At 37.1% G+C, this 26,944-nt stretch overlaps 1 protein-coding gene across 3 annotated transcripts in view; it reads right to left on the bottom strand.

The window, feature by feature from the left end:
- Positions 1-3,548: 3,548 nt before the first annotated feature.
- The window catches only part of LOC129579203 (protein apterous), a 65,604-nt gene continuing 42,208 nt past the window's right edge, over positions 3,549-26,944 (bottom strand). For 2 of the 3 annotated variants that reach the window (XM_055469007.1, XM_055469009.1), the window contains exons 5-8: positions 8,338-8,783; positions 5,204-5,406; positions 4,963-4,982; positions 3,549-4,747 (exon numbers count right to left, since the gene is read on the bottom strand). In XM_055469007.1, coding sequence (XP_055324982.1) covers positions 4,603-4,747; positions 4,963-4,982; positions 5,204-5,406; positions 8,338-8,783 — 814 coding nt within the window. In that variant the 3' untranslated portion in view covers positions 3,549-4,602. Of the gene's footprint in view, positions 4,748-4,962; positions 4,983-5,203; positions 5,407-8,337; positions 8,784-14,453; positions 14,563-26,944 lie in introns of those variants that run through there. The other variant, XM_055469010.1, reaches the window with a different exon arrangement.

Below are 26,944 nucleotides of genomic sequence, written 5' to 3'. Positions count from 1 at the left end.
AAAAATACGACATAAATTACATCATTTCGAAGTATCTACACCAATTTTCATACTTATTGCTCATAATTTAGCTAGCGTTCGCTTTCTTCAATCGATCATGTTCGAAGCGAAATGAATGTAGAATGTGACACAATTAGAAATTACTAGTCATATTTTCATTTTTCTTCTTTTTTTCTTCAGAAAAATGAAAATGTGCGCGCGATGCTGATATGCGTAACGGGAAATATGAGATTCAAAAGAAAGCGCCGGGTGTGTGTGTGTGTGTGTGTGTGTATTTTCGTGTCATGTATGTGCTACTGCGGTTTGTGAATATTCAAATTTCTATGCAGTCTCCCTTTCGCTCTCTTCATACTCGGCCGTTTGCCAAAGAGATGAGGATATGGAAAGCGATAAAAACGGTTCGGTTCACATACTGTATTCGATAATCAGTGTGTCCCTGTGAGTATCGTTAATTTCATCTTGGATTTGGCTCTCTATTCTTTCTCTCTCACTCTCTCTTTCTTTTCATTTGCGGTTTGGAATTTGTGTATGTGTGTGCCATCGAAGCGCCGTCTCTCTTGTTATCCATGCATTTTTCTTTCATCGTATACCGAAAACGCTGGTCTCGAATTTCATTTCGTTTAATGCAGCGATCATTTTGAAACATGCTGTCCCAACATGCGACACCACACGAGAATGAAAGAAAAAAAAATCGGCCTTTTTCTTCTTTCTTCTTTTTTTTCCCTGGAAAACTGCTACATTTTCTCCAAATGGCCATTGTACTTTGTACAGAAAAAAAAGTAAGTAATGTTTAACGACTTTTACGAAAATGACAAATGGCAATATATTTAGCGTTGTTCGATCGGAATGCAATTGGATGGTGTGAAGACTGTTGTATTCCATCATACACTCTCGTTACTGGACGTTCTTTTGCCACTTAATTTATGACAGCATATATTTTGTGTGAAAGTGAACCGCATTGATTTTTAATGGGCGTTCCAAACATTTCCGCTCCGTCAGTCTCTCTCTCTCTCTCTCTTTCTCTGGGTGCACGTTCAATATATTGATTGCGCGGTTTGTCAATGTGAACCATGACACTATCTCCTATGTCATTTGCCTTTGAGCGAGATCAATTCAGGCGTCACATTCTCGCTCAAGCAAACGAAAATGTGAAACCAAAAATCTTCAATATTTATGCGGTTCAAAAGGTGCAGCCGGTAATGACAACTGTGTGGTATGTGTGTGGCACATTGAAAGCGATCAAAATAAATCGTCAATTGCCACATGCAAAAATTATTGTATTGATATTGAACGAAGGAAAAAAAATGCTGCATAGAAGATGTAGGAGAAGACAAAGAAGTAGAGAAAAAAAATCGAAAATGTTCAAAAACTGCACGTGCCTTGATCAAAAACAGTTGCAACTTGGTGAAACGGAGACCGAGACCTATTTTAATAACTGCGCTCTTTGGATTTATTTGCCAAGACGAAGTTCTCAATTTACCGTACCGAATGCGAGTGGCGGGCGTGTTGAGTATATTTTTACCGTGAATTTCTTACACATCATTTTGAATAGCTTGCATTCAAAAATAGCGGAGAAATTTTTCATCGCGTTTTCACTCGCTCTCTCTATTCTCCATTCGGCAATCGCAAACAGTTTTGCTTGAAATTAGTTCTTCTATTAGTTTAATTGCCAAACAAATTAACAAATCGATGATGATAATTATGCAACATTATTATTCGGTGGGCATACGACATATATTTTAAGACATTGCAAACAAAATCCAAACGCAATAACATTCAACTCAATGGGGATTATTTGTTTTTTTTTCTCTTCTACTTATTTTCTTCGACAATCGGATTAAAAATATTTATGGTTTTTAATAAATGCTGTCTCAATGAAAATCACAGCAATTGAACGAAAACCGAATAAGCACGAGCTGTACATGAAACGGCACTATGTCTCTCTCCCTCTCCCTCTCTTCCTCTATGTATATATGTGTGTGTGTGTATTTTTCCAAATGTAAAATTCAAAAATATATTCAACGATTCCCATAAATATGTAATGATACCGATGATTACATTAGTAGTTTATGAAAAGTAACAAATGGAAAATTCTAAGGTTTAAACCGTGCCGAACAAAGAGTGGGCAATTCATTTTAATTATGCGATATGTACGGAATAAATGTTCACACATTGAACCGAACGTAGTGGCCAGCGTGCGCTATTTTTTATGAGTATTGCACTAGCGAAAGCTACTTGATAGTATGTTCATCCCATTTTTTGTGTCTCTTCTTTTCTTACCTTGATTTTTTTCCTTCGGTTAGACTTTAATTTAAGAAGCAATTTGAGTTTATTGCAATCCACACGCGTAATACACTTATATTCCCTCCCCAGTGTGTGTGTGTGTGTGTGTGTGTGTGTCTTTGGTGTGTGTCTTTCTGTGGCGTTTGACGATTCTTCGGGCATTTGGATCTTCCGTCAATGCGATCGATTGCCGTTTGCTTTTTCGACTGTACAACTTTTTTTTATGGCAACTATTAAAGAGTCGATTTATTACGAGTGCATATGAATCCGAATAGTTTTATGCATGCAATCATGAATGGCTTTGTGAATATGGATATCTCTCTCTCTCTCTCTCTCTCCGTGTGAATCCATCGCTGTATTTTATTCATTCACAATGATTATTATTAGTTTGTTTATTCGCCCCGTGCAAAGATTATTATCAGCATTTCGCGTGTTTCACAGTTGGAATTTCCGCTTCTAAGTAGCATATTCATCGCTAATAACTTACATATATTTCTTTAATTGATCGATTGGAATTCGTGCGAGTGCGCTCTTTGGAAATTTGAATTCGAGAATTGATTGAAAGAACAAAACGGCAAGAAAAAAGAAAGACAAAACGAATAATGCCATCTGTTTACTTTTTAAATACACATTCAGTTTTTATTTTTCTCTGCATCTTGGCTAATTCGGTCTGTTTCCACTGTTTCATATTTTACAATTGTTGATTTTTCTTTTCAATAATCATCATTTGCTTAACTCTATCGTCTTTTTGGGTTCACTTAAAACATACGCACTTCACCGTATTTTTTTTTATTTTTGTCTATAATTATTATAAGTTTTTTTTATTGTTGTTGTAAGAATTGTATAGAAGTTTTTTTTTTAAAGAGAAACACAAGACATAGAAAAATCCTTTTCTATCTCCAAAAATGTCTAATGCTATACGTGCCTTAGGTAATCTATATAAAAACCAATTGTGAATTACATGAATTAACTTCACCAATCATCCTTTGATTTGATCTCTTGCGAATACATGCTACGGATTGTTTTAATAAATGTTTTTTGTTACTGCGTTTTTTTTTCGTTTATTTTCTTTAAATTTATACACATATAAATAATCTATTTTTTTTAGTAAAATTAAGTTAGTTTAGAAAGATTTTGTTTAGCTTAAGATGTGTGAAGAATCGAACACGGATCGACTTCAAAATACAATCATGCATCTCTCTATTCATCTCTCTGTTCCATTTTCTCCGTTGTGTGCTTAATTTTTTTTTTGGGTGGAGGAGGAAGGGTGGAGAAGGAAATAGGATTTAAAATAAATTACAAATTAAACGTACAATTTAAAACAAAAGAAAAACTTTCACTGATTTTTCGTCCATTGTCGATTCTATATTGTGTGTGTGTTTTTGTTGCTGGTGCGAGTTAGAGTGCGCAATTGTTGTGCGATATTTTTTTAAGTAGTATGATGATCGAAATATAGAATATAGGTTTGGTCTCTGAATTTCACAGGAATACATTTCGAATTCAGTTCACCCGTGCGATTCAATGTGGCGAAACTAAATTTTTTTCTAATGATAAGGATGTGGCTGTGTGGCAACAATTTCAACGCTGTGCATTTGATACAAGTGTAAAAAGAGGGCCATACGATGATTTGAAAAATGATATCCCTGAATTATCCTTAAAACAAAATTTTTTTTTTTTGCGTCTTCTCGACGGATTGACATTTGGAAAAATAAATAGCCTGCTTTCGCTAGATTCTTGTTTCTTTTACGTTTTTGTTTGAATAAATGTTGAATAACTCTAGTGTAGTGCGAATAGTGCCCTTCCAATAAAAATAAAAACTATCTAGCCAAAACGACCAAATTGAAAGAAAATTACGAGAAAAAAAACAATTCTCATTTATTTTGAAATCGCACAAAATGTGCGATACACGTTCCAAACTGAACTAGGGTACTTGAAATACTTTAAATCGTTGCATGATCTGATCGGTTTAGTTTATGTTTATGTTTATTTTGCATGCCGTGTTTCATTCATACTTATTTGTCATTTGTCCTAAATAAACTCCATCCTGCTTGATTTGCTTCCCATGTGATGTTATTGTTGTTATTGTTGTTGTTGTTGTGGTCTCTCGTGTATATATGTATTTGGTTGTGTGTTTGTGTTGGCTTCTTTTCTTTTTCTTATTCTTCTTCTGTTTGATGTACTTTGTTTATGGTAGTTTAGTGTTGTGATTTACTTATATTTTGCGAGTGCATACAAACGGCACACATCAGCTGATTGTAGCTATAGAATTCGTTCGTGCAATGAGATCAATCCGATTAAGCATTGCCTTAAATTCAACTGTTAATCAATTGAATTAGGGCTGGGTGGTCCGACCCCCATTATAAACGATGTTGGGCTATGACTGTAGCTATCTAAATCTAGTGAACCGTCACCTTTATCACTACCTTTTCCATCTTGTTTCATCATCATGCGCCGCCATTTCGCCCTGCAAACGTTTTGTGTGAAAGAATTGATTAAAAACAAACGGAAAAAAGAGCAACACCTTAAAGTACTATACAGTTTTTGCTTCCTGACTGTTCAAATGAACTCAATGTGCATTTCAAAATGCTTGAAAAAAAAAGTTCTTAATTGAATAGTAATGTTTTTCGAAAAAATTGGCTTAATATTATTCCAAATTATTGAGAAAAAAAGTTCGCTTACCTTGCATTTTGGAACCAAACCTATTTTATTCGCGCGATCAGCAAATAAAACGATGAGAGGAGAAGGCACAAGAGAAAGAAAAAAAAGAAAAAAGAGATTTCAATTTAAATCACAGTTCAAATATCGGGAGACACTCGTCATTTCGATTGCTATATAACAATTGTTGGTGTCGAGTGTTAATCTGGCAGTTGTTTTCATTCAAGGTAAAAGGCAAATGAGACGGAAGAGTGTATATACTCACTTGTAAAACTCTTTTAGGCAATCCAGTCTTCTGTGACAATTGTTTCAGATCTTTTGCATCGGGATTGTGATTGATTGCAAAGTACGATTTCATGGTTCGTAATTGATGATGTTTGAATGAGGTTCGCATCCGTTTAGCTCGTGATGCCGCACTCAATGGACCACCGCGTCCAAAACCCAACTCCAAATACTCCGAGTTCAAATCTAATCGAGACACGCACGGAGAAGAAGGGAAGAAAAAGAGGAAAAAACGGAAGATAAAGACTCAATTCGATTCAGAGACATTTTAAAAATAGATATACACACAAATTAATTGAAATGTTTTGTCTTCGGTCAGAATGTGTCGATTTAACGACTTCTCCCTTTTGGGATTCATTCGTATGAAAAATATGTTTTTACGAAAATAAAAATGGTACAAATGGAAAATGCAGAAAAAAACAAGTGACCGGTAGGCGCCTGTCTTTTTTTTCTTCATCTTTTGACGCAGGTAGTGAGTGTGAATGCACTTCTTCGAAGGTGGAAAAACAAGCAATATTTTCGATTGCCCTGACCGTTCGAGATTCTTCTCCTTTTATTTTCTCTTCGACAAAGCAATTTGATAATAAAATGAATATATCCTTTTAATCCAGTGTGTGTATGTTTTCCTTCACTTCACAAGAGTGGCACATCATTGTCTATCACAGCACCACTCGAAATGATGATGGTGTTGTAACAGAGTATGAAACGAAAAATACACACTCACACATACGCATCGAATTCATACGGCTAAATATTTATTTTCATCCGAACGATGAGTCGGTGTTCAAAGGATTGTCCTTCCATTCACTTGTTCTTTTTTCCTCTCTCTTTTTTTATTCAAAGTTTCGAACTTTAAATTACAGGCTGTAAATACTGTTATTTTACTCTTTGAGTTCTTCAATTTGGTTCTTCTTCTTTTATTTTTGCTTTTTTTACGATTAAAAAAGATGCGAGATTTTTATTATTGTGCGGATTTTTATGGCATGGTCTCTATTTCTCAGTATTTTTGTTTTGTTAGAATTTCACAGCCACATGCTTTATTACTTCAAAAGATGAGCATAAAGTCTTTCGTTGTCTGTGTACAATACCACTCACGGCTAGTGTACCTTTTGATGCTCACTTTTCTCTCTCACTCTTTGCCGTTGTCGAAAATCATAAAGCCGATCATTGTGATCGACAGCATTCGAAAAACACTCTTTCGCTTTGGTATTCACAATTCGATTGTGCACCGTGGGAAGTGACGGTTTTCCGATTGCATCAGATGTTGAGGAAAAAAAACCAAAACGGTCCTTTGTCGATCTCACGAAGTCGTTGTCGTCGTCACCGAATCGAGTGAAGTAACAACACTACCAATTGAAACAAATTTACTGTACAAAACATTCATTTTAAACACGTACCGAATGCATCATTTACGGTGCATATTAGCAAAATCAATATCAAATTCAGGTTAATCGAAACTACTCTAATAAAACTCATTGCTGCTTGACCTGAGCATTAAATAATATGGCTAAATTGATACTTCTTGCCTCTCCAAAATGATAGCACACACAAACCGTGTACGACGTTAAAATTAAAAACCGTTCCTGTGCGAGAGGAAGCGATAAGGGAAATGACTGCAAAATCTCACAAAACACTCACACCCAACGAAGAGACGAAGAAAGAATCAAAAGGAAGAAGAGGTTATCCATTGAATGAACAAGTAGATAACTGAATGTGGACTTGTGACATCAATGCATTAATTTTGTTGGCTGTGTGTTGCTGCCTCTTTTTTTCCCATGGTCAATCTCTATAATTCGACAGTCGTGGTCGTCGCTTTTTAGCAACAAATTAATTATGTTTATTCAATGTAATTCGACTATTCAAAGGAGTTTGGTGAATATGCAAGAATGTAACCGAATTTGTAGATTAAAAGAAATATTAAGTATAAATAAAGCTGACTTTAACAAGATAACATCAAGTTTGAAAGCAATTAAATGCCATAGCTGCAGCACAGATCGAAAGGGAAGCAGATATAGAGCCAGCATGGCAGGCAGACGGATGGCCAAACGACAATCAAAACAAAGCGCACAGCAAATTCAGTGCGATGTGCTTAAAACTTTATTTTATAAATAATTTTTCTGCTTTTGTTGCCCGTATATGCCGTTGGATTCGGTGATTTTGTCATCACTTTCTTTAAAACAGCACTTAAAATTGCGCGCACACACACAAAATAAATGAGTAGCAATTAAATAAATTTTGCATACGAATATTCGCATACGATGAATATGCATGCAACGAAAAAAGAGACGGGAAAGAGAGGAGAGAGAGAGAAAGGCGCACGATGGCAACGCAAACCGTTTAGGACGTTAAGTCGCTAATCGCATTTGATTCCCTTGTTACATACAAATAGTTGGCGGATTTTCTTAATAACTTCTCAGCGCGCACCGAAGTTTCCTTTTTATCGCTTCTCCTGTGTGCGTGTGCGTGTGCGCGGTCGCACTCTCTGCCACCGTGTCAAATGTTTGTTATGTTACCACTCGTCTCAAATGGAAAAAATCTCGGTGTGTTGGAAGCCAAGAATCTCGTAAACAACTTGTAAATTTAAATGAATCGCATTTTCGTACACACCGGATGAAGATTATTCGGGGACTCGTTTGTTGTTCTTTTTTTTCTCCTTCTCGTTGGTCAATTCTTTGAATGAAATGAGTTTTTTTTTTTTTTTGAACGAAGTCCACCTCAAATTCTTGTTGGCAATAAAAAAGGGACGTATTCGTAAAATGACACAATCGAAATATGTGCTACATTCACACGATCCCACATAAAAAGTAGTCATCATCAAGAACAAGCCACATGAATGAGTGAAAATTAATTTTGAATTCTTCTCTTCTTTCAGTCAACCAGCAAAAGAAGGAAAGGAAAGAATCCAATTGACAATTTTCGATCGCTTATTTGAATGAAAACGAGATATAATTTTCGATAAGGATTGAGATGCAACCAATGGATAAATGTTTTGTCATTTGAAGTAATTCAAAACGGCCGATATTTCGACCAAAAAACCAAAATTAAATTGTGTGTTCATAAAATTCGTGTAATTTATAAGATTGATCGAGAGAGGAAAAAGAAAAAAAAAACACTCACCCAAATTTGTGGTCATCGCTTCGATGTCTTTTGGTTTTCGTTTTCGTGGACGTCCTTTTTGGCGTGGCGTTTGTGGTAAACCACCGGTCATTGAATGCGGTGTTGGCGGTCCGAAGTAGCCGCTCGATGGGCCCATTTTCATGGCCGCATTTTCGCTGCTACTTGGGCTTGTGTGACCATTCGGTGATGATCCGTACTGTGAATACTGGCATGTCATGCCCAGCGGTGTGGATGTCGTTGTCGGTGATTCCAATGCAATTTCATAATGTGATCGACAATAGATTAACGAATCACGCATACCAAACTGATCGCCCTTCGTTAACGGTGAATTGCACACGGTACATGAAAAACATCTTACGTGAAATACTAAGTGGCGAGCACGCATCACGAGCTCTGAGGAACTTATCGAGGCCAAACAACGTGCACATCTTTTTGGGCCGAACAACCTGCGGTGGTGAAACGAAAATAAGAAGAAAAACTCACATGAGAAAATTGAATTCGAATACAACAATTTTTTTTCTATGGGATTATAACAACTTTCTACCTAGACTAAGTCAGGGAAAAAAGAAAAATAAGAAGAAATATGATTTTTCGTCCATAAATCTAACATCGTTTGCATATTGTTTTACTTGCAACGAGCAACTAAACGCTGAGGCGGATGTAAATTATGGCACGAAATCGTAATAAAGACATAACCATTTCGTTTTTTTTGTTTCGTTCGAACGAAACACAACAACAACAACAACTCGAGATTATTTTACGGGAAACGCTTTAAAACCGTCAAATAATATCAACATCAACAGTGGCCATCAAAACTATAATCGTCGCGCATAAATGCAGAAATGTGCATGCAACTGCAATGTTCAAGTGTAGTGTTGCTGGTTGTTTTTTTTTTCACTTGCCTGCCCGAGCCAAGCCAGACGAACGCGCGCTCATATACACATTTCCGAAAAGCATAAATTACAATTCGCCAAAAGGAGTAACACACGAAACGCCATGCCATTTGGATTTTTGATGGAGTGAAGTGTGGTGTGGATTACAACAACGGCGCGCCATAACGCGAAAACCACAAAATGCGAAACTAATTCAATGCTTTAATATGCACATTAATGCGAAATAAATCATAATTTTAAAGAGATACAAACCATTGATTTATGCGTTCGTAAAGCACATTCGCGAACGCTATAAAAAATATGGATGCACTTCGTTGTTGTGTTGTTTTTTTTGCGCTCGTTTACGTCGGCCAACTTTTTTGGGGTCGAGTAGAACATTTTATGATTTTTCACTGTCTTAAACCGAACAGAGAGAAATAGAGTATTAAATTCGAGCAGTTTTTTCTCTTCAAATTCTGATTGAGCCATGAGCAAGCACAAAATTCACACAAGGAAATGACTTGTGATCGTTATTATTAACACAGCAAACACCTGTGTCTTTCTCTTCGTCTCCCCGATATCCAAATCATTTCACGTCAACGGATTGAAGATGATGAAGAAAAAACACCCGGAGTAGACAAAGCCAAACCGTGTATTAATCCAAAATCGACATCGACCTAACGATACTCTAAATATAATCAATTTGAATGATTATTGCTTTGAAGCGAGCAATTCTTGTTGTTTTGGTGATTCGGATGATGCTTTTCCATAACTGCTGTTGGAGCTAGTGAACAATCTTCGGGTTTTTTTCTCTCTTGTTTCTTCGTTCAGAAGCAGAACATCGATTTCCTTTGTATCGCTTTGAATATTTTTCTCAGCGCTTCGAATACCTGGAACAATGGGTGCTATTGTTGATGCTCTCGTTGATAATTATATAAAACAAATTATTATTTATTATTATTTGCTTGTGAATTGCGAACGTAAGTGGGAATTTGCAGCAGCCACGATGACGATGATGACGACGACGAAGAAGAAGACGGCAAGAAATTTTGCTCGCTTCCTTTGGCCACTAGATTTTGTTAGGACGCGCGCGCGCTCATGGAAATAAGCAACACACAACGAGTAAATAGAAAAATGTTTTTTTTTCATGGCAACAAACGACGAGATAGTATGATGACAATGGCAGCCCAAGCAATTACGAATGATCGAATGAGAGCGAAACGATTATCGGCGCGTTTGAGAGAGTGCTTTGTCTTTTGTTTGACACTCACTAATCTATTAGGTTGTATTACTTGAACAAGTGCTACCGGTGTGTGTGTGTGTGAGTGTGAGTGTGAGTGTGAGTGTGATATTGTCTGTCTGTCTGTCTGTCTCATGCCACTATGTGGCATCGTTGTTTTTCCATCTTCGCTCTTGACGGCCCAGCGCATGTGATCATTATTAATAATACTCGCAGAGTTTCGAGATTATTGGTTCTTTTCCATATCTTCATTCACATTCACCTTGCTGTTGTTGGCGGCGGCCGCTACTGTGGAGATGCGTATGCATTCACAAAACTCTGAATATTCACTTGAACATCAGTGGGAAAATCATCAACACTCATTTGTTCGTTGTGCTTTTTTTCTCTCAGCGCTCGCCGAACTCAACTTCTTTCTGCCTGTAGTTTTTTTTCCCTTCATTTCTCAAACAAATTATTGTTAATAATTTCAAATGAAATCAGTACGCATTCATTAATTTTTCAAACGATTCACTGTGTAGTTGGTTCTTTTGTGTGTTATTATCGTTTGCCTTCTCGATTTTAAATCGATAATTTAATCAAAATGATTCTTTTGAATGGGTTGCTACGAATTTGTAAGATTACTGTTACGAGGTTGCGCAATTCAGAAGTAAAAGAAGCTTTAAAAAGAAGATTCACACCGATTTGAGGCTTTGAAAGTGGGGGCTTTGTCAAAGTTCAATGTGAATCAAATTGAGAATAATAGAATCCAACCGAATTTAATAATTCCGAAAATATTCATTGAATTTAATGGCCATTCGTAAATTCTCTATTCTTGCAATGATTTGTACGCATTCTTTGCTCCATGAAACCATGAAATGAGCCTCTTTTTTCCGTTCTCTATCGGCTCTTTGTTTTGCAAGTCGAATAGAATCGACGACTTTTGACTTTTTTCCTACCATTTTCATTACACAGCTGGAGGATTGTAGCAAGAAGTTAAGCCACACATTAGCCATTGTGTTTGGGCTGGCGAATTTTACGAAATTATACATCGAAAATGTTACTTGGTTCCGATTTGTTTGCACTTTTGTTCCATTACTCGGTATGTGCATTCATTTTATTCTCTTTTTTTCGCTACCAAACGATCGATGATTATATGGCCGAGATTGTAACAAAGGAGAAAAAAACGTTTGCAGACGCAATTTTCGAGTGAAAACTGTGTTTTATTAGGCAACGAGAAAGGGCAGCACAGAGCGGAGAGAGAGAGAGAGAGAAAAAGTAGCATGTGCTCATGAATATGATAAATATCTTGCGAAATATATGTTTGGCTTCCATTTCATTTTACGATCTGTTCATGCAAAATGTGTGCGCTGGCATAAAGTCGATCGCTGCAGTCCATCGCCCGCGCGTACTCGCTCGTCGTCGTTCTTCTTCATTTTTTCTCTCTCTTTTTTCTCGTGTGTATTTCTCTTCCGTTCTTGAATTCTTTGCAAAAAGCCTTTGCAACTCCGAATCGCATTGTGTGCAACATATTGCATAGCAGCGAGCGAATGAATGCAATTTCGTGGAGCAAAACCTATTCACCCAATCAATTCTTGTTCGATTTGTATGGAAATTGGAAATGGCAGAAAAAACCGTAGTAATGAAAGAGAGCGAACGAGAGAGAGAGAGAGAGAAAGAGAGAAAACAGAATACAGAGAAGAAAAGGAACTTTTACCCGAGCGTTAGCCGATTCATGGAAACGAAACGCATTGCAGATCATCAAAAAGATTCAATGATAGGTTTTTCTCTTGTTTCGTCTTCATCTATTCGAATGGGTTTTTGGCTCTTTCTGATGTTCGCGCCACAGTTTTCGCCGTTTGCGCTTGTTTCTGGCTTCGTTTTATCTGCCCATTTTTTCGCCGATTTCGTGTTTTTTTCTTCGCTCCGTGTAAGCTACTTTATAACTACCGTGTTCAGCACAAAATATAATATCCAATGGCAATACAAGGATACCATCGCTCAGCACATTCTTTGCGCTCGGGTTTTTGCCGATGTTCTTGTTGCCGATAAAAAAGCACGTCGTCTGCCATGAGAAAAATGAAGAAAAAAAGAACAACCAATACAACCACACCAAAACGACTACAATTCAACATTTGTAGAGACGAATGCTTTTTATAGTAGCAAATGCAAAGAAAAAAGAGAAGAAAAAGCGAACAATTCGAGAATCTGAATTCAAAACCAAATCGCAAACCAGAAACAAATGCAAAATAGACTCTTTACAGTGCCATTTTCCTCTTTCTTTTTTCGTGTATGTGGCTGCTGTTGTTGCTTTGAGAATCCATTTGAAGCTTGCGATTAAATTTCGATATGGATTCACTTTTCGCATTCGAGTGGCCAGAGAGATTGCGCATTAATGCAATTGCTGCTTCTTTTTTTCGCCATTGTTTGATTTTTTTCCCCCAATGCACACACATATACGCAAATTATTGATGGAATCGATTCGAACAGATTGATATGCGGTGCACAATTCGTGTTCCACTCAACGAAAACGCTTGTCTATTCGTAGAAAATACATCGAATCAAGATCGGTAAGAGTTCAAATCCATTTCGAACAAATAATTTATTTGAAAGAGCACCGTGAGTGAGAGAGCGAGAGGGAGCGGGATAAAAACGTGCGCTTCACATTTGTTCACCGTACGTTTTTTTTTCTCGGTTGGTTGTTTGTTTGTTCTGGCTCTCGGTTTTTTTCATCTCTCATAAAAGAATCTCCTGAAGGATGGGCAATGCGATATGCGCGATGCGCAGAATTTCAAAATGGGTTTAGTGTTTAAATTTTATTAGTTTTCATGCACGCATTCGGTAATATTCTGATTTTTACGATGTTGTAGTTTTGATTTCTTTATTCGCGCTATTCAAGGAGAATTATTGCCATAGCCCGACCGCAAAAAAAAAGGTTATAAAACACAAAATATTGAAAAAAATGCCAAAATAAAACCGAGAATAAGAAGAAGAAGTAGAAGGAAAAAAAACGACTAACAATTTCAAGTCTGGTGTTCGTACTCATAATCGTCAGTACTAATCGGCGATATGTTGATGTATAATTATAGATGGTTGTGGATTCTAAATGCGTCGATTTCACTTTAAAAATATGTGCTCTTCATTGCAGCCAAAAATGGTTTAAGCGCTCGTAAAAACGCCAACGAATTCCAATTCTATAATCAAAGCAAGGGGCGAAAATACTAAAGAAAAGGTCCGCATTTTGCACAGAATTTCAAGAAAAAAAACCCCGATATGAATTGACTTTGAAGTGCTAATGCGGTTTCGAATGTTAATTATAAATCATTGTGACGATCTTGTTGAAAAAATGCAAATGTTGATGCGAGTCCCATTTCAAATGGCGAGATCTCATCTTCACAGCAACAGACACCGCCAGAAATTATTATACTAGTTCGAAAATGTTGAGAATTTTTGGCAAGAATTGTTATTTTTCATCGAAAACGAGAGAGTGAGAGAGAGAGAAAAATGCGAAGAGAAAAAAAAATGTGGTTGCAGCCGGTATGAACTATGAAACTGACATTGGATATCAAAACTAATAAATTATTTCACATATTTGTGTTCGGCTGCAATCATCGTTTTCCGTCTTCAGATTACATATCATAAAAGTCACGACAAAGAATCCAAAAGAAACAAACAACGCATGTATTTTTGGACAATATGACGATTTTTTTCCACTCTCTCTCTCCCTCTCTCTCTCTCTCTCTCCACGGTACACGATTATCTCGATCTATTCGCTGTGATTTTTATGGGATTTTTTTTAATTGTTGCCATTACACACTGCGGTAATTTTTTTTCCTCGTTCGACGAAAGAAAAAAAAAACAAGCAACAAATACATGTGTGTATACAAAACACTATGAATTTGTTTATCGATAACTATATTTTGTCGTATGGCGTCCCTGGCATAAACAACAATAAAACCAATCGAAAAAGAAAAATGTGAATATCCTGCTGTGTTTACATATGTTTTTTCGACTGATATTATTATTACTATTATTATGATTGCTGTGTGGATATTGGGTTTTTGTGTATGTTTTGCCTGTGTCTCAGTGGCGCTGTGTTGATGTTGCCAATGGATTGGGCGTTGTTGGGTTTTTTGTCATCGTCGTCGTCGTTGTTGTTGTTGTTTGAAGGCGCTGTTAGTGTTTTGTGGCGAACAGCATGCTTGTACTTCTTGGTTTTGATCGAATATTTGATGTGAAAGATCGAGTGGCGTCATCGTCATCCACATCAATGCCACGGTATCGTGCGCAGAATAGAGTTTTGCCAGAAAAAAAGAAATCGATTTCTGGCAGCAACAAAATGTTGCATTTATACGTTTGTTCATTTGCTTTAAGAGGCGTTAAGGCCTAATCGCCGTAATCGGATCATTCGCTGCAATGTGCAGCCTGTCAAAACACAGAAGCAAAAGTACTGCACAAGCATGTGTTCATCAGTTCAAAACCAACAAACAGAAAAAAGTTACCTGCGATCAGTCGAAACTAAAATTAAATTCACACAAAACCTTGGCTTGACACACACACACACACACACACGCGAGTTTCGAGAGGTGGCACACAGTTCACCGCATCAAATGAAAGGACTCTTCATTTGTAATGTGCTCATTTGAGCATGCTGCACCGGATTGTAGCCGCATAAACATTGGCATTGATTTTTCAATCACTTAATCGCCAATAGACAAAGCCATGAATCGGAAGCGCAAAACCAGAAACACGCACACATTTGACACAAAACGCTGAAAACAATCCCATTTTTCCTACAAATCAACACAGCACACAACAAAAGAAATTTTGTTTGCAACAACCGACGGGATAATCGACATTGGAAACTACTCTCATTCAAACTGTACATACGCTTTCGTACTAAAACGCATCATTACCGAAAATAGCGGCGAGAGAGAGAGAGAGAGAGAGAGAGAGAGAGAGAGAGAATCGAATGCAAACCGATTTTCAGATCCAGTTGAAATAATTGGCATATTGGTTAAATAGAATTTGAGAGCGCCCAAAAACTCAATAGCACAAACATTCCCAGCCGCATCAAAACAACAACAACAACCTCGACGACGACCGAAGAATGTATTGAATAATAAAAAAGAGAGCACGAATTTCGGAATATTGACTCATTTGGAACTGCAATGCGAACAGCAATTCCATATTATTTTCAAACTATATATTATCACAGCAGGACATTGTGTTTCCTTTTTTTTATTTCCACCGTATATTTCACATCCATAGTCGGGATATTCGGATGAATGTGAATGAAATGCATATGTTTGTACTGACACAATTGTTCAATTGCGTTCGGCAATACACATTTCGGTCACGTCTCTCTCTAGCTCTAGCTCATACTCTCTCTCTTTCGGTGTGTATATGCCTATTGTGCGCACCGATGATCCTATTGCAAATACACGCACACATACACGCCGAATTTCTTTCGACGTACACATTGCATCTTCAAGGAATCGACAAACGAACATTTATTTCGAAATCATCAGCGTGTACATATTTCGTTTTCTATTTCGATACATTATTCGACAACGATGACGTACAATTCGCTTCCCCGGTTCAACTTAACGTGCAACAAACGAACCGAATCTTGTTTTTTTTTCTCTTCTTCACAATATTATTACACAGTAGCATGTATCATCCGTTCGCTGTCATTTTTTCTCTTCAGTTGAGCTCTGTTCATCGAAACGATTTCATTCACATAAATGTTGAAATGAAATCACATATTCAAGAGATTTTGCACCGTGATTCAACCGCATTTCAACTGTTTGTCTACCATGAAATCTCTCTGAAATAAAATAAATGCAGTTTGAAAAGTGACACAACTGCTGAACAGAGTGGAAGAAACGCAAAGCAACAGAAAAAAGCGAAAAACACGCCGGCTCAGCGATTCAATCGGATGACATGTGTGCTCTGGGTGAGCGTCTGCCAATCGCAAAATGTAAAAGTGAAGACATTCGGTATCATCGATTTCAAACATTTTTACATAAAAATCCATTTTTAATGAGGATGACGATCAGTTTTTGATGGTGCTAATGGTTTCATAGCTATTTTCCAATTCTGGTTCAATTCGACTTAGACCGAATGTAAACACGTTGAATTTTCCATATTTTGCACACGTGTTAAATTCTTGACGGATTAAATTGTGGCATCAAATGTTTGAAACAAATACTGCAGGGATAATATTTCGTGTTTGGATGTGGATCGTAAATAATTGATTCGAGTGAAAATTATTTTGATTTTGATAGAATCTGCAATTATGTACGCCAATGTTCTGGTATGAAATTGATCTCACCACATTCTAGACACACATTCTGACTTCTTTTTTTTTCGAAATCTCAAAATTTAATAATAAAATCGCTTCTTAAGGTGTGTTTTAATTATATTTGCATAATTGTAACCATTAGCCAAAATGAAATATGAGCATCCAGCAGCGTTCGATCTCTCGACGTGATCTAAGAAAGTTGATTGATATTCATGGATGAAATGTGTGTTGTTTGTGTGAGTCATAAAAGAATCCAATATGAAAAATAACCGATTAAGACAAACAAGCAAATTCATATTCGAGTGTGTTTTTTTTTTGCTTCAAATTCTGCGACTCGGAAGAATTATGGCACAAGCAAGCGGTTAGACATATGGCATTTCTGATCAGTTTGTTCATTTTAGCTGCCGGTAAAATTTATTGTCTTGGGAAAATCAGTATGGCCCACCCTTCTAGTGAATCTCCCTCGACAATATTTGTGTGCATGTGTGCTTGAGTGCACTCGGCGCAACAAGCGAGAGAAAGAGAGTGTGGACGCGTTCCCCCGCGTCAAACACTCGCCGATAATTCATATGTAAATGCGCAATTAATTATAATGCCAGTAATTTATTTGTGCCCGTTTAGATATTGTTGATAACAAGATAAGCGAAGCGCAAACAACCGAACCAACCGAGTGATATTTTGCTTCTTCGCTTTTCGCTCAGTCTGCCCCTTGGATGATAAATATATTGTTTATACCATATTCAAAATATGTCTGCAGCAAGTGAAACAAATTGCAGGTAAGCGCGATTTGGCAGCACTACAAGCGAATCCAATGCCAAAACAGCACACTTGACTAGGTTTGGTGTAAGTTTAACGAACATCCGCCATACCGAGCCGGGGAGTAATATATGTGCTATGCAACGGTTGATCTGTTTGATGATTTAATGTCGAAAATATGGTCATAATTCATTGGACGAATATTCACGGTCTGTGTGTGTGCTTGAGACATTTTTCGGTCATTTTATCTGGATTTATGATAATGGCTTTTGAGGACGTGAAACTGCAAACACACACACACACACACACACACACACACACACGCATGGAAAATGCCCATTTATGTACCAGAACTTGAAAATGTTTCCAAGCTCTCGCTTTGTGTCTCCATCTCTCATGGCCAAAATGGCAAGCTCCGAGAGACGGACTGCACAAGCTTGAAATTTGATATGGTTTAATAATTATTATTGCATCTCTTGTTCGCTCTAGTCGCGATATTTTCATCGAGTGCGCTTATATTGTGGCTGCTTTGTCTTGCACTCTATATATGTCTCGGTGCTTTTCTCAGTCTCTCCCTATCTCACTCTAAATCACCTTTCATTGCACTTCTTTTCTCGCTATTTGCATTTCGCCTCGTTTTTTTCTCCTCTCTCACTCGAATTGATAATTTTGTTGATTTTTCCATGTTTGTTATGTTTTCGTGCGCACGGATCTCTTATCAGATTGTTCGAAAAGTGCACGCATAAATAACAGTTGGATTTCCAAAGCATGTGGATAATAAACGGTGTCACTGAACATGAGCTGCTAACTGTATGAGGTAATTCGAGTGTTGTTGCTTCTCTCTCGCTCTGTCGCGGTGGCTTTTTTTTATTACACTTACATGTTGCTTATTGCAACGGTTGCGATATTCTTTCAACTATTCTCTCTGGCCGGTGCTTTCGCTTAAGCTGTGCTTGACTCTCTTTTTTTTATCGTGTTGCTTTATTACCAGCAACCATTTAGATGGGCTCCTAGATCATAATGATGCAATCGCTTTTGCATTGCCTTATTTGCTTGGCGCGCGATTTCTGCATCTATTTATCTTCTTCGGTGCACCAAAAGGCCTGTCATTGACAAATTGAGTTCGTTCTGGATGTTTGAGATCTGGTCATTCCAAAAATGAATACACAACACACATACAAAATGGATTGCACAATTTTCGCCATCATCGTTTCTCTCGATGCGCGCGATTTGACATGATACACTTGCAATCACCATACATAGATATGATGCGACGATCTTGTTCAATCGTGTTGTTGCTTCTCCGTTTCTCGCCAAAAGAAAAACGAAACCGCGTTTTTTTTTCTGCCCCTGCTGAGACAGCTCGAACTCATAATTTCCATTTTTCTTTGGTGCCGATTTTCTTGACACTTCTTTCAAAATCATTCCGAAATATTTGCTATTTGCACGAATATACTTGCGAATTGTGTTCTACCATTAAGAAAGAAAAAAAAAATCGCGAGCGGCTTTTTTTACCATCGCTCGAAGAGCAAACAAAAAACGAGCAGTCATGGAAAACATGCATGCTTATTGGTCTGTCATCGACTGGCTGCGTTATTTATAGGTTTTTACTTGTGAGCATAAATCGGATTTATTACACCGTTTTATGTGACAATAAATTTCTCGCGGCTACTACCACTTGAGTCTGGTTTCCGATTTGAATTACGTCTACCATTTAACTACCGAGCCGCAAAACGTGCTCTGCGGTTGAAGTATTTACAGTGGCAAAAGCACCATTATGTTGAATAAGTCAATTTCAGGCGTTTTTTTTTCTCTTCTTTTTGTTATTGATGTTTCACATGATTTCCAATTTTTAGTGATCGTCGGTCAAATTTTGAGAAAGATAGTTAAAAATTACCGTTAACAATGACCGCATACAAAAGCAAGCTGCTGCAATCAAGCATCGGGTTATCACCTGACAACTTAACCCAACGGCCAGGAAGCAAATGTCAATTGACGAAAGGAATTTTGCGCAACATAAACACCTCAACGCAATTGAAACATCAGACTTTTGAATTTGATGGCATTGCAAAGAGGCAGAGAGCTCGTCCGCTACATACACACTGGATCAAATTAATAGGTGTCGTTGCAAAACTGTTTTCATTCAATGGAACCAATAAGTTGTGAGAAATTTATGCCCATTTATCATGCGAAATGCTTGGAGGCGAATGGTTTACAGCGAATTTTATCGCTAAATTTACGAAATGTATGCACTCAATTTGTATATTAGTTAATTTGTGTCGTAATAAAATAATAAAGACGAAAATAAATTACATTGAAGAGTGAGAGCAAACGTGATGCGAATGGCGAGTATCCACACAAACACTCACACACACATACGCACACACGGTATCAGCATGCCATACAAGTGCAACGCAAAAATTACATGCGCTCGAGAGGACAGGTGTGAGACGACAAACGTGCATGTGGACACACAATTTGCTCGGACGATATAAAATGTAAATGTTTGTTCTTCTTTCCTTGTTGTTCTTCTTTCCTTGTTGTTCTTTGTGTTGCTGCTCGTTTTCTGAGCGCGGTTAATGAAGAAATTTCAATTCAATACACTGTACAAACATGCTCAACAGCCGTAATTTTTCATAAATACGGCACTTTTGACTGAAGCATCGCTCGTAGTTCTATGCGCATATTTTTGTTTTTCGGCCCCGTTTACATGATGGTAATACAATTATTTATGTTGATTCAATATTTTCATTGCATGTTTGCCGAGCATTTGTTTAAGATTAACTGAAACGTGTTTGCTTGAAAAATTCGGTTTCGAGTGATTCAAGGCGAAATTGAAGCAACAAACATTTTTTATGTGCTAAGTGCAAATTGTAACACCAGAGGAATCTACACTTTCTTTCGATTCAAGCGATTCGGAAGAATTCTCAATAAGAACGAATATATGAAGAGCCGAAAACAAATCCAAATCTCCATTCCGTATCACGGATTGCATAATTTTATTCTATTTCTTTTTATATTTTTCCTACGGCATCGGATTTTTATGCGGATGAATTCGGTTAATCCTCTTGTGTAAAAATCAGTGTAACGTTACGAAATCGCATTTTTATTGTGTCAAAAGTGGTGAAGCGATGGCGCGCGTTGGTGGTAGAACAAAAGCACCGTCCGTCGTATATTTTATTATGACGGGTGCTAAAACAGTAAAATGTGACCATTTCCATTTGATTTTGACTTTGGTGGCGTTGAGTTGAATTGTTCTTAGGTTTTTTTTTCTTTTCTAGCCCAGCACCAAACTGATCTCAATGAGTAAGTACTTGATGCACGGAACAATAAAGTGAAGAACAAAAAACTGTGATGCGTGTTCACTGTGATAACGGCGAAAATTTTCTATTCGGTTTACTCCGAAATATTCGCGTGTAACCAGCATTTAATCTTGACTGCAACACGATACTTAACATAGCACTTCACAAACCATTATGACTTTAAGTAGTGATACAATGTATCGTTGATTAACATTAAATTTCGTTTTTCTTCTTCGCCGTATTATTTCATTTGTTCTGATGGAAAAATTACAAAAAAAAATTATAGCTCATCGCAATTAAATAGTACAAAATATATATCCATAAACATTGTCTATGATAATATATGTGCAACAGATATATGCACAAAGAATTGGTTATGTTTCTTAATCTCGTGCACGGTTAAATTCATCGCATTTTAGCTAGATTATCGGTAACAGTTTGTTTTTTGTTTTCTTCCGACATTGTAATAAATGAGCAGTAAAATGATTAAAATGCTTGCAGACGTATGGATTAGCAGCGGACCGATAAATTTGGTTTCTTCTCCGCTCGCATGGTAACCGAATTCTATTTCATGTTCAAAAAAAAAAATGACTTGCTCAATCTAAGCACATGGTTTGAATTGGAAGTCCAATTTGAATGCAACAGTTGCTATTTGAGAGATGTGAATGAATGCGGATGACTTCACATTTGATTGCCAAAAATCTGAAGCTTGAAGGACAAACTAATAAAAAAAATGGGAAATAGTAAAAAAAAAGTCTGAATGTAATGTTCAAGATATTCAAATGTTGATATTTCTTTCGAAAATTTATTCCACCGTTTCATTTCCTGATGAAATCATTCCTTGCACATTTTACCCAACTGTTGAATAGCTAAAATACATTTTACCGCATTGTAAATTCGCATTTTGCTCACGTACCAAACGTTGAGATATCGAAACTTGAAATGTTTAATTGCTGCGAATGGTTGGTCTCAATTTGTGTGCTAAATTCATTCAGCGAGTTCTGATCGCGGCAAAAGTCCATTTTCAACGAGAAATTTATCTCGTCGAAATGCTTAAGTGATTGCATTCTATCGGGCAAATAAATTTAATTTAGTTGTAAGGTGTACCCAATGAGTCAAACGAGAGACAATTTAATGCTTCGTTGTTTCGATTGTTGTTTGTATATAAAATAGAGTGTTTATTCGTTGCCTTTATCTCTAGAAACTCATGTACAAAATAGTGTTCTTTTTTCTTCTCTCTCTCTTTCTCTCTCTCGCTCGCTCGCTCGTTACGTTGCTTCCAACGTCTCCGATACGTGCGAGATATAGATCAGACGATCATTTATCCTCCTCCCTAAATGTATTTTGTAAATAGAATTCTAATCGGGTGCAAGCACTTTTCTTCGGCTTCGTTTTTTCTCGTCTTCTTCTCTCATTCTTCTCTTCTGCCGTGTGTTGCGGTTGCCTGTGTTATGGTGTTCGGTTTTGCAATGCAAGTGCGCGTTGTGCCACCGCTTAAAGGTAGAGCAGACTTGGATATGTCAGGTGAATGCAATTAAATTAAAATGATAACTTCATTGTTGCATTATTATTAGCCAACTAAAAATTGAAATGAAGAGCGGCAGAGGCGAAGGACGGCCGAAAAGGGAATGTGTGAATAAATGGGGAACTAGTGCGTCAGCGAATGTTCCTTTCGCTGTGTGTGTGTTTGATAAAAGTAACAGAATTTCGTGTAGAAGCGACCTTGACAGCGAATGTAAGTGGCTACTAGTGTGAGCGTGTATGTGTGATGCATTAATCAACAAATTCACCAAAAGGAGCACGGCAGTGACGACGACAGTAGCGTTGCCTTGATAAAATCTTGTTGATGATAATCTCGCGCACATTAAAACAATGAAATGGAGAATGTACCCGCAAATCGTGCTCATTTCCGTGTGTGTGTGTGCGTTTGGTCATTTGTTTGTAAATAGAATGTGGTTGAATAATGCCTTTTTTCGTTTTCATCGCCCCAATTAACCATTTCAATAGGCGTAAGTGGTCAATTTAATGCACGATTTGATACATTAACAAACCTTCGTGTGTACACTGTACATTGCCTCAAGTAATTTTCATTTTATTCATTTGTTTATTCTTTTTTTTTCTCGACCAAATCCAATGAAAACACTGCGATAAACGGTCGAATTAATAAACACAGCAATAAATATTGCGGTTCTTTGTTTGTGTGTGTGGCAGGGTTGATTTTTGCTTAATTCTTTGGTCACAACGAGACGAGATAAAATGCATAATGCCACGCGATTTGCGGCTACTATTTTTCCCCGGCCCATTGTTGACAGCATTCCAAAAATCCATGACACTATTTCTGCACACATCGGCGTTCTTTTTTTTTTTCTTCAGCAAACATTTAAATACGTCAGCAAATCAATTAATATTCCAGCAATGTATGCGCATTAACGACATCATCGAATTTGCATCAGACATTATACACGGTTTAGTTTTAGAGCATTTTGCTCATGGTCTTTTCACAACATGATGGGAAAAATTATCTGCTTTTTTCGTTGCTCTTGTGTTCATTTGAATGCATCGACGGGGCGAGCAGAGGAAAAAAATGTAATGCATTTTTGGGCGAGCAATTCCAAGTTTGTAAATATGCGTTTATGAAAGAGAAGAGAGAAAAAAAGACAGTGGCAGTTCGCATAATTGCCATGCATAACGTATATATATAAAAACAACGCATGGTATAAAAGAAGTTATGTTGGTTTCTCTCCGAGTTATTCGGTTGTTGTTGTGGTTTTTTATGGGCAGTAAAGGCGCTATGAAAAATTCCAGCCTACGCATTGCTAAGTAGAATTCAAGCGCGTTGTTTATGCTTACAAAATGTGCACTTCTCAAATAAAACAATCATACTTGAAGACCGGGAACAAACAAATTCATCGGATCACTAGCAGCAACAGCAAAAAACCATCAATATACCCAGAGACACACACACACATACACCGAGCGAATAGCAGCAATATAATAATGCTTGTTGTTGTTGGGATCTTTGTTGCTGCAGCACGCAATGCGCTCAAAATAAGTAGAAAAAAATACAAACACACATAGTTTTAATACAAAATAATAATAATAATAATAATAACAATCGTTCGGCAAATAAGAGCTAACGCGTACAAATGAAAAGGTGCCGCATGTCAAAAGGAGATAGTAAGACACAAATTGCACATATGAATATTCATGAATAAAAGCACTTTTCCCCCCGGTCGTTGCTGCTGCTGCTGCTATATTCCAACGATTCAGAGCGAGCTCTTTTTCTCGCACTCACACTGTGGTTGATGCTTCTTCGTTGTTTTTCTTTTCATTTTTATTTCTCTCTTGTAGAATTGGAGTATTTTGCATCGAAATACGCGCGAGTAAGTTCAATTATATGCCGTGCACAAAGGTATGCGTAACAGAATTTTTCCTCGTTTGGCTCACTCGCTCGCTGTTGTGGTGTGCATGCATTTTGCTTTTGTTTTAGGTTTTTGATGCGGTCACATATTCTTAAGTGTATATAGCTCATCATCTCGGCTCTATGCTCTTACTCATTATAATTCTGCACTCAATTTTTGTTGTCGTTGTTGTTGCTGTTATGCTGTTATTCAACTTCAATATATTGTTTTCTGAAGGAGATAGAGAGAGAGAGAGAGAGAGAGAGAGAGAGAGAAGATGTGAGTGCTTTTTTGTCTATTTTTGGCGCATTTCGTTCTCTTCACCGTACACTTGCTGACTTGGCTCAATTGCAGCAAAGTGCTAAACTGCAAAAGATTATAAATGTCTATGGTCACACGGTCTGGTAGATCTTTTACGATTCCGACACAGCAGCGCGCACATTCAGAGTCTAGACGATAGTCGAAATCTATCTAAGATAACAATTGGCTCCATTATAGCTAAAAAAGCTCATTTTTTCCGAAACATGTCAATTGTTTAATTTCACATAATTAAAAAACAAATTAAATTGGCGCAATATAGACGAAAAAAGGCATTGAATTGCAAAAAATCCATCATATTCTTGTAATCTATCCGATGCATCAGATTCCCTTAGATAAGAATCGGTTGTGGTATCGCAGACGCGAGCGCTCGTGCCAATGTGCAATTGCCACGAAATGTGTTTCACCGTGTGACCGTGACTTGAGCTGAATTTTTCGTGTGCGCTATTTTATGGCTGATGTGTGTGTGTGTGTTCATTTTTAATTCATTTCAAAATGCCTTAATACCAGGAACCGTTTTCTTCTTTTTTTTCTATTTCGCGAAGTTCCATTAGGGCATTTGTCGGTTGCATCGTTTGTATATGTATGTGTTTGTGAATATCGTTTTTTTTCCATAAATTTCATTTCCTTTTGAGAGCATATGCGTTTCAATTCTATGGTTTTTGGTTCAATTTCATTCTTTCATTCCGTTTGCTATATATTTCTTTGTTCGTTTTAATCTGCGCGAATATTTCTTCTGCTTCTATCTCATTTAAAACAAATAAATAAATTTATTGTGTACTTTTCGTTTTTTTTATCGTATAAATTGCCATCTGTACTGAAGCGTACAAGAGTTTAAATGTTTCAGATAATGGATACAACTGAGCATGATGAAATGGTGGATTTCTTCTGTAGTTCGCTTTTTTTTGCTTTAATTTTTCACTTAACTGGCGCTTCAGGTCTTTATTATTATTCAAATGTATTCTTGTGTTATTTTCCTTCTTTATTTTCGAGCAAATTGTTTATTTCATATATATAATATTAATGACGAGATGAGCACATAAACGATGTGGCGCACGAGATGAAATCAAAGCCGTTTCCAATCGATTTCATCGATCAAAATGAATGCCGTTGTTGTCACACAGATGCTTCGGCTATGTTTTATTGTGTGTTGTTGTGTTTTTTTTTTTGGTTCGTCGTTTGTGTTATCTCTCTCGCAAAATATTTATCGGAACCGATTGATCGCTTTACCTAATATTGAAAATACAACATGTGTCGATGTTGATGACACTGACACTTACAATAAGCATTCGAATGAGCGCGCCGATATCGAGCGAAATCAAATGAACGTTGAAACAAGAGAGAGAGACAGAGAGAGAGAGAGAAAGAGGCGAAAAAAACTTAATCCGAAAATTCTCACGCCTTTCAACCTAAGCGCGCCTCAATCACTCACATTCAATAATAAAAAATTGTGAATTATGGCCTGGTTGTATCTACCGTGAAAAGCATATGACGATGACGACAACATCACAACAACCAGCAACAAAATTGTGTTGTTGTTTTTCTCAGAAGACATTATTACAGAACATTAAGTGTCCAATGAATGGAGAGAGGGAGAGAGAAAAAAACGCATATAAATTCAAATGACAGGCAAAAGGTAGAAGAAAAGGCGAGCAGCTCAGTGAGAGACAGACAGAAAAGCAGCCATCGTCAACGCTCACACACTCATTCGAAGAGATTTTGCCTGCAACTGATCAATCCACAGATCGCTTACACATCATTTAAACGCCGCGCGCATTCATTTGAGCGCAAGAAAATGTCAATAAATAAAATAAAACGACGATAAAAACCAGCGACCACAAGAGACACGATTCCTATTTTCGTTGTTGCTTTTTTTTTTCTCTTCTGTTCATATCGGTATACCAAATAAAATGTTATCGCGCTTATCGTTTGGGCTCAATTAATATGCATCCACCAAAAAGTTTCAGTAAACTTCTCTTTTTGTTTTTGTTTTCCTACTTGGGGCCGTGTGCGTATTTTCTCTCTATCTCTCTCTCTCTTTCCATTCGTTCGAGTTGGTCGTTTATTTTTTCGTTCGTCTTTCGATGGGCTTCTTCAACACTGTTGTATCTTTTTTATCTTGTGGATGGCATTTGATTCGTATTTTTCATTTCTTTCACTCGCTGTCTATTTAACCAAATAATTTATTGTTATATTCTATGTCATTTAATTTTATTACTAATTTTCTTAAACTATGGTAAATTAATAAACATCCATTTGTGTGCGACGCGTATATATTATATGCAAAGAGTCGAAACGAATGGAGCGCGCTTTGTGAACATGTGAGCGTGTGCGATGAGTAAATGACAAAAAAGGAAATATTTAAAGAGCAACACAACAGCGCGCAAATGAATGCGACAACATCAGAACTTTTGAACGAAAATAAAAGAAGAAAA

Source organism: Sitodiplosis mosellana, unplaced genomic scaffold (assembly GCF_009176505.1).
Source record: "Sitodiplosis mosellana isolate CC-2019 unplaced genomic scaffold, AAFC_SMos_1.0 Smas_scaffold_6226, whole genome shotgun sequence".
Lineage (NCBI taxonomy): Eukaryota > Metazoa > Arthropoda > Insecta > Diptera > Cecidomyiidae > Sitodiplosis > Sitodiplosis mosellana.
The sequence above is the reverse complement of the archived record's forward strand: the minus strand, read 5'-3'. Positions and strand labels throughout refer to the sequence as shown.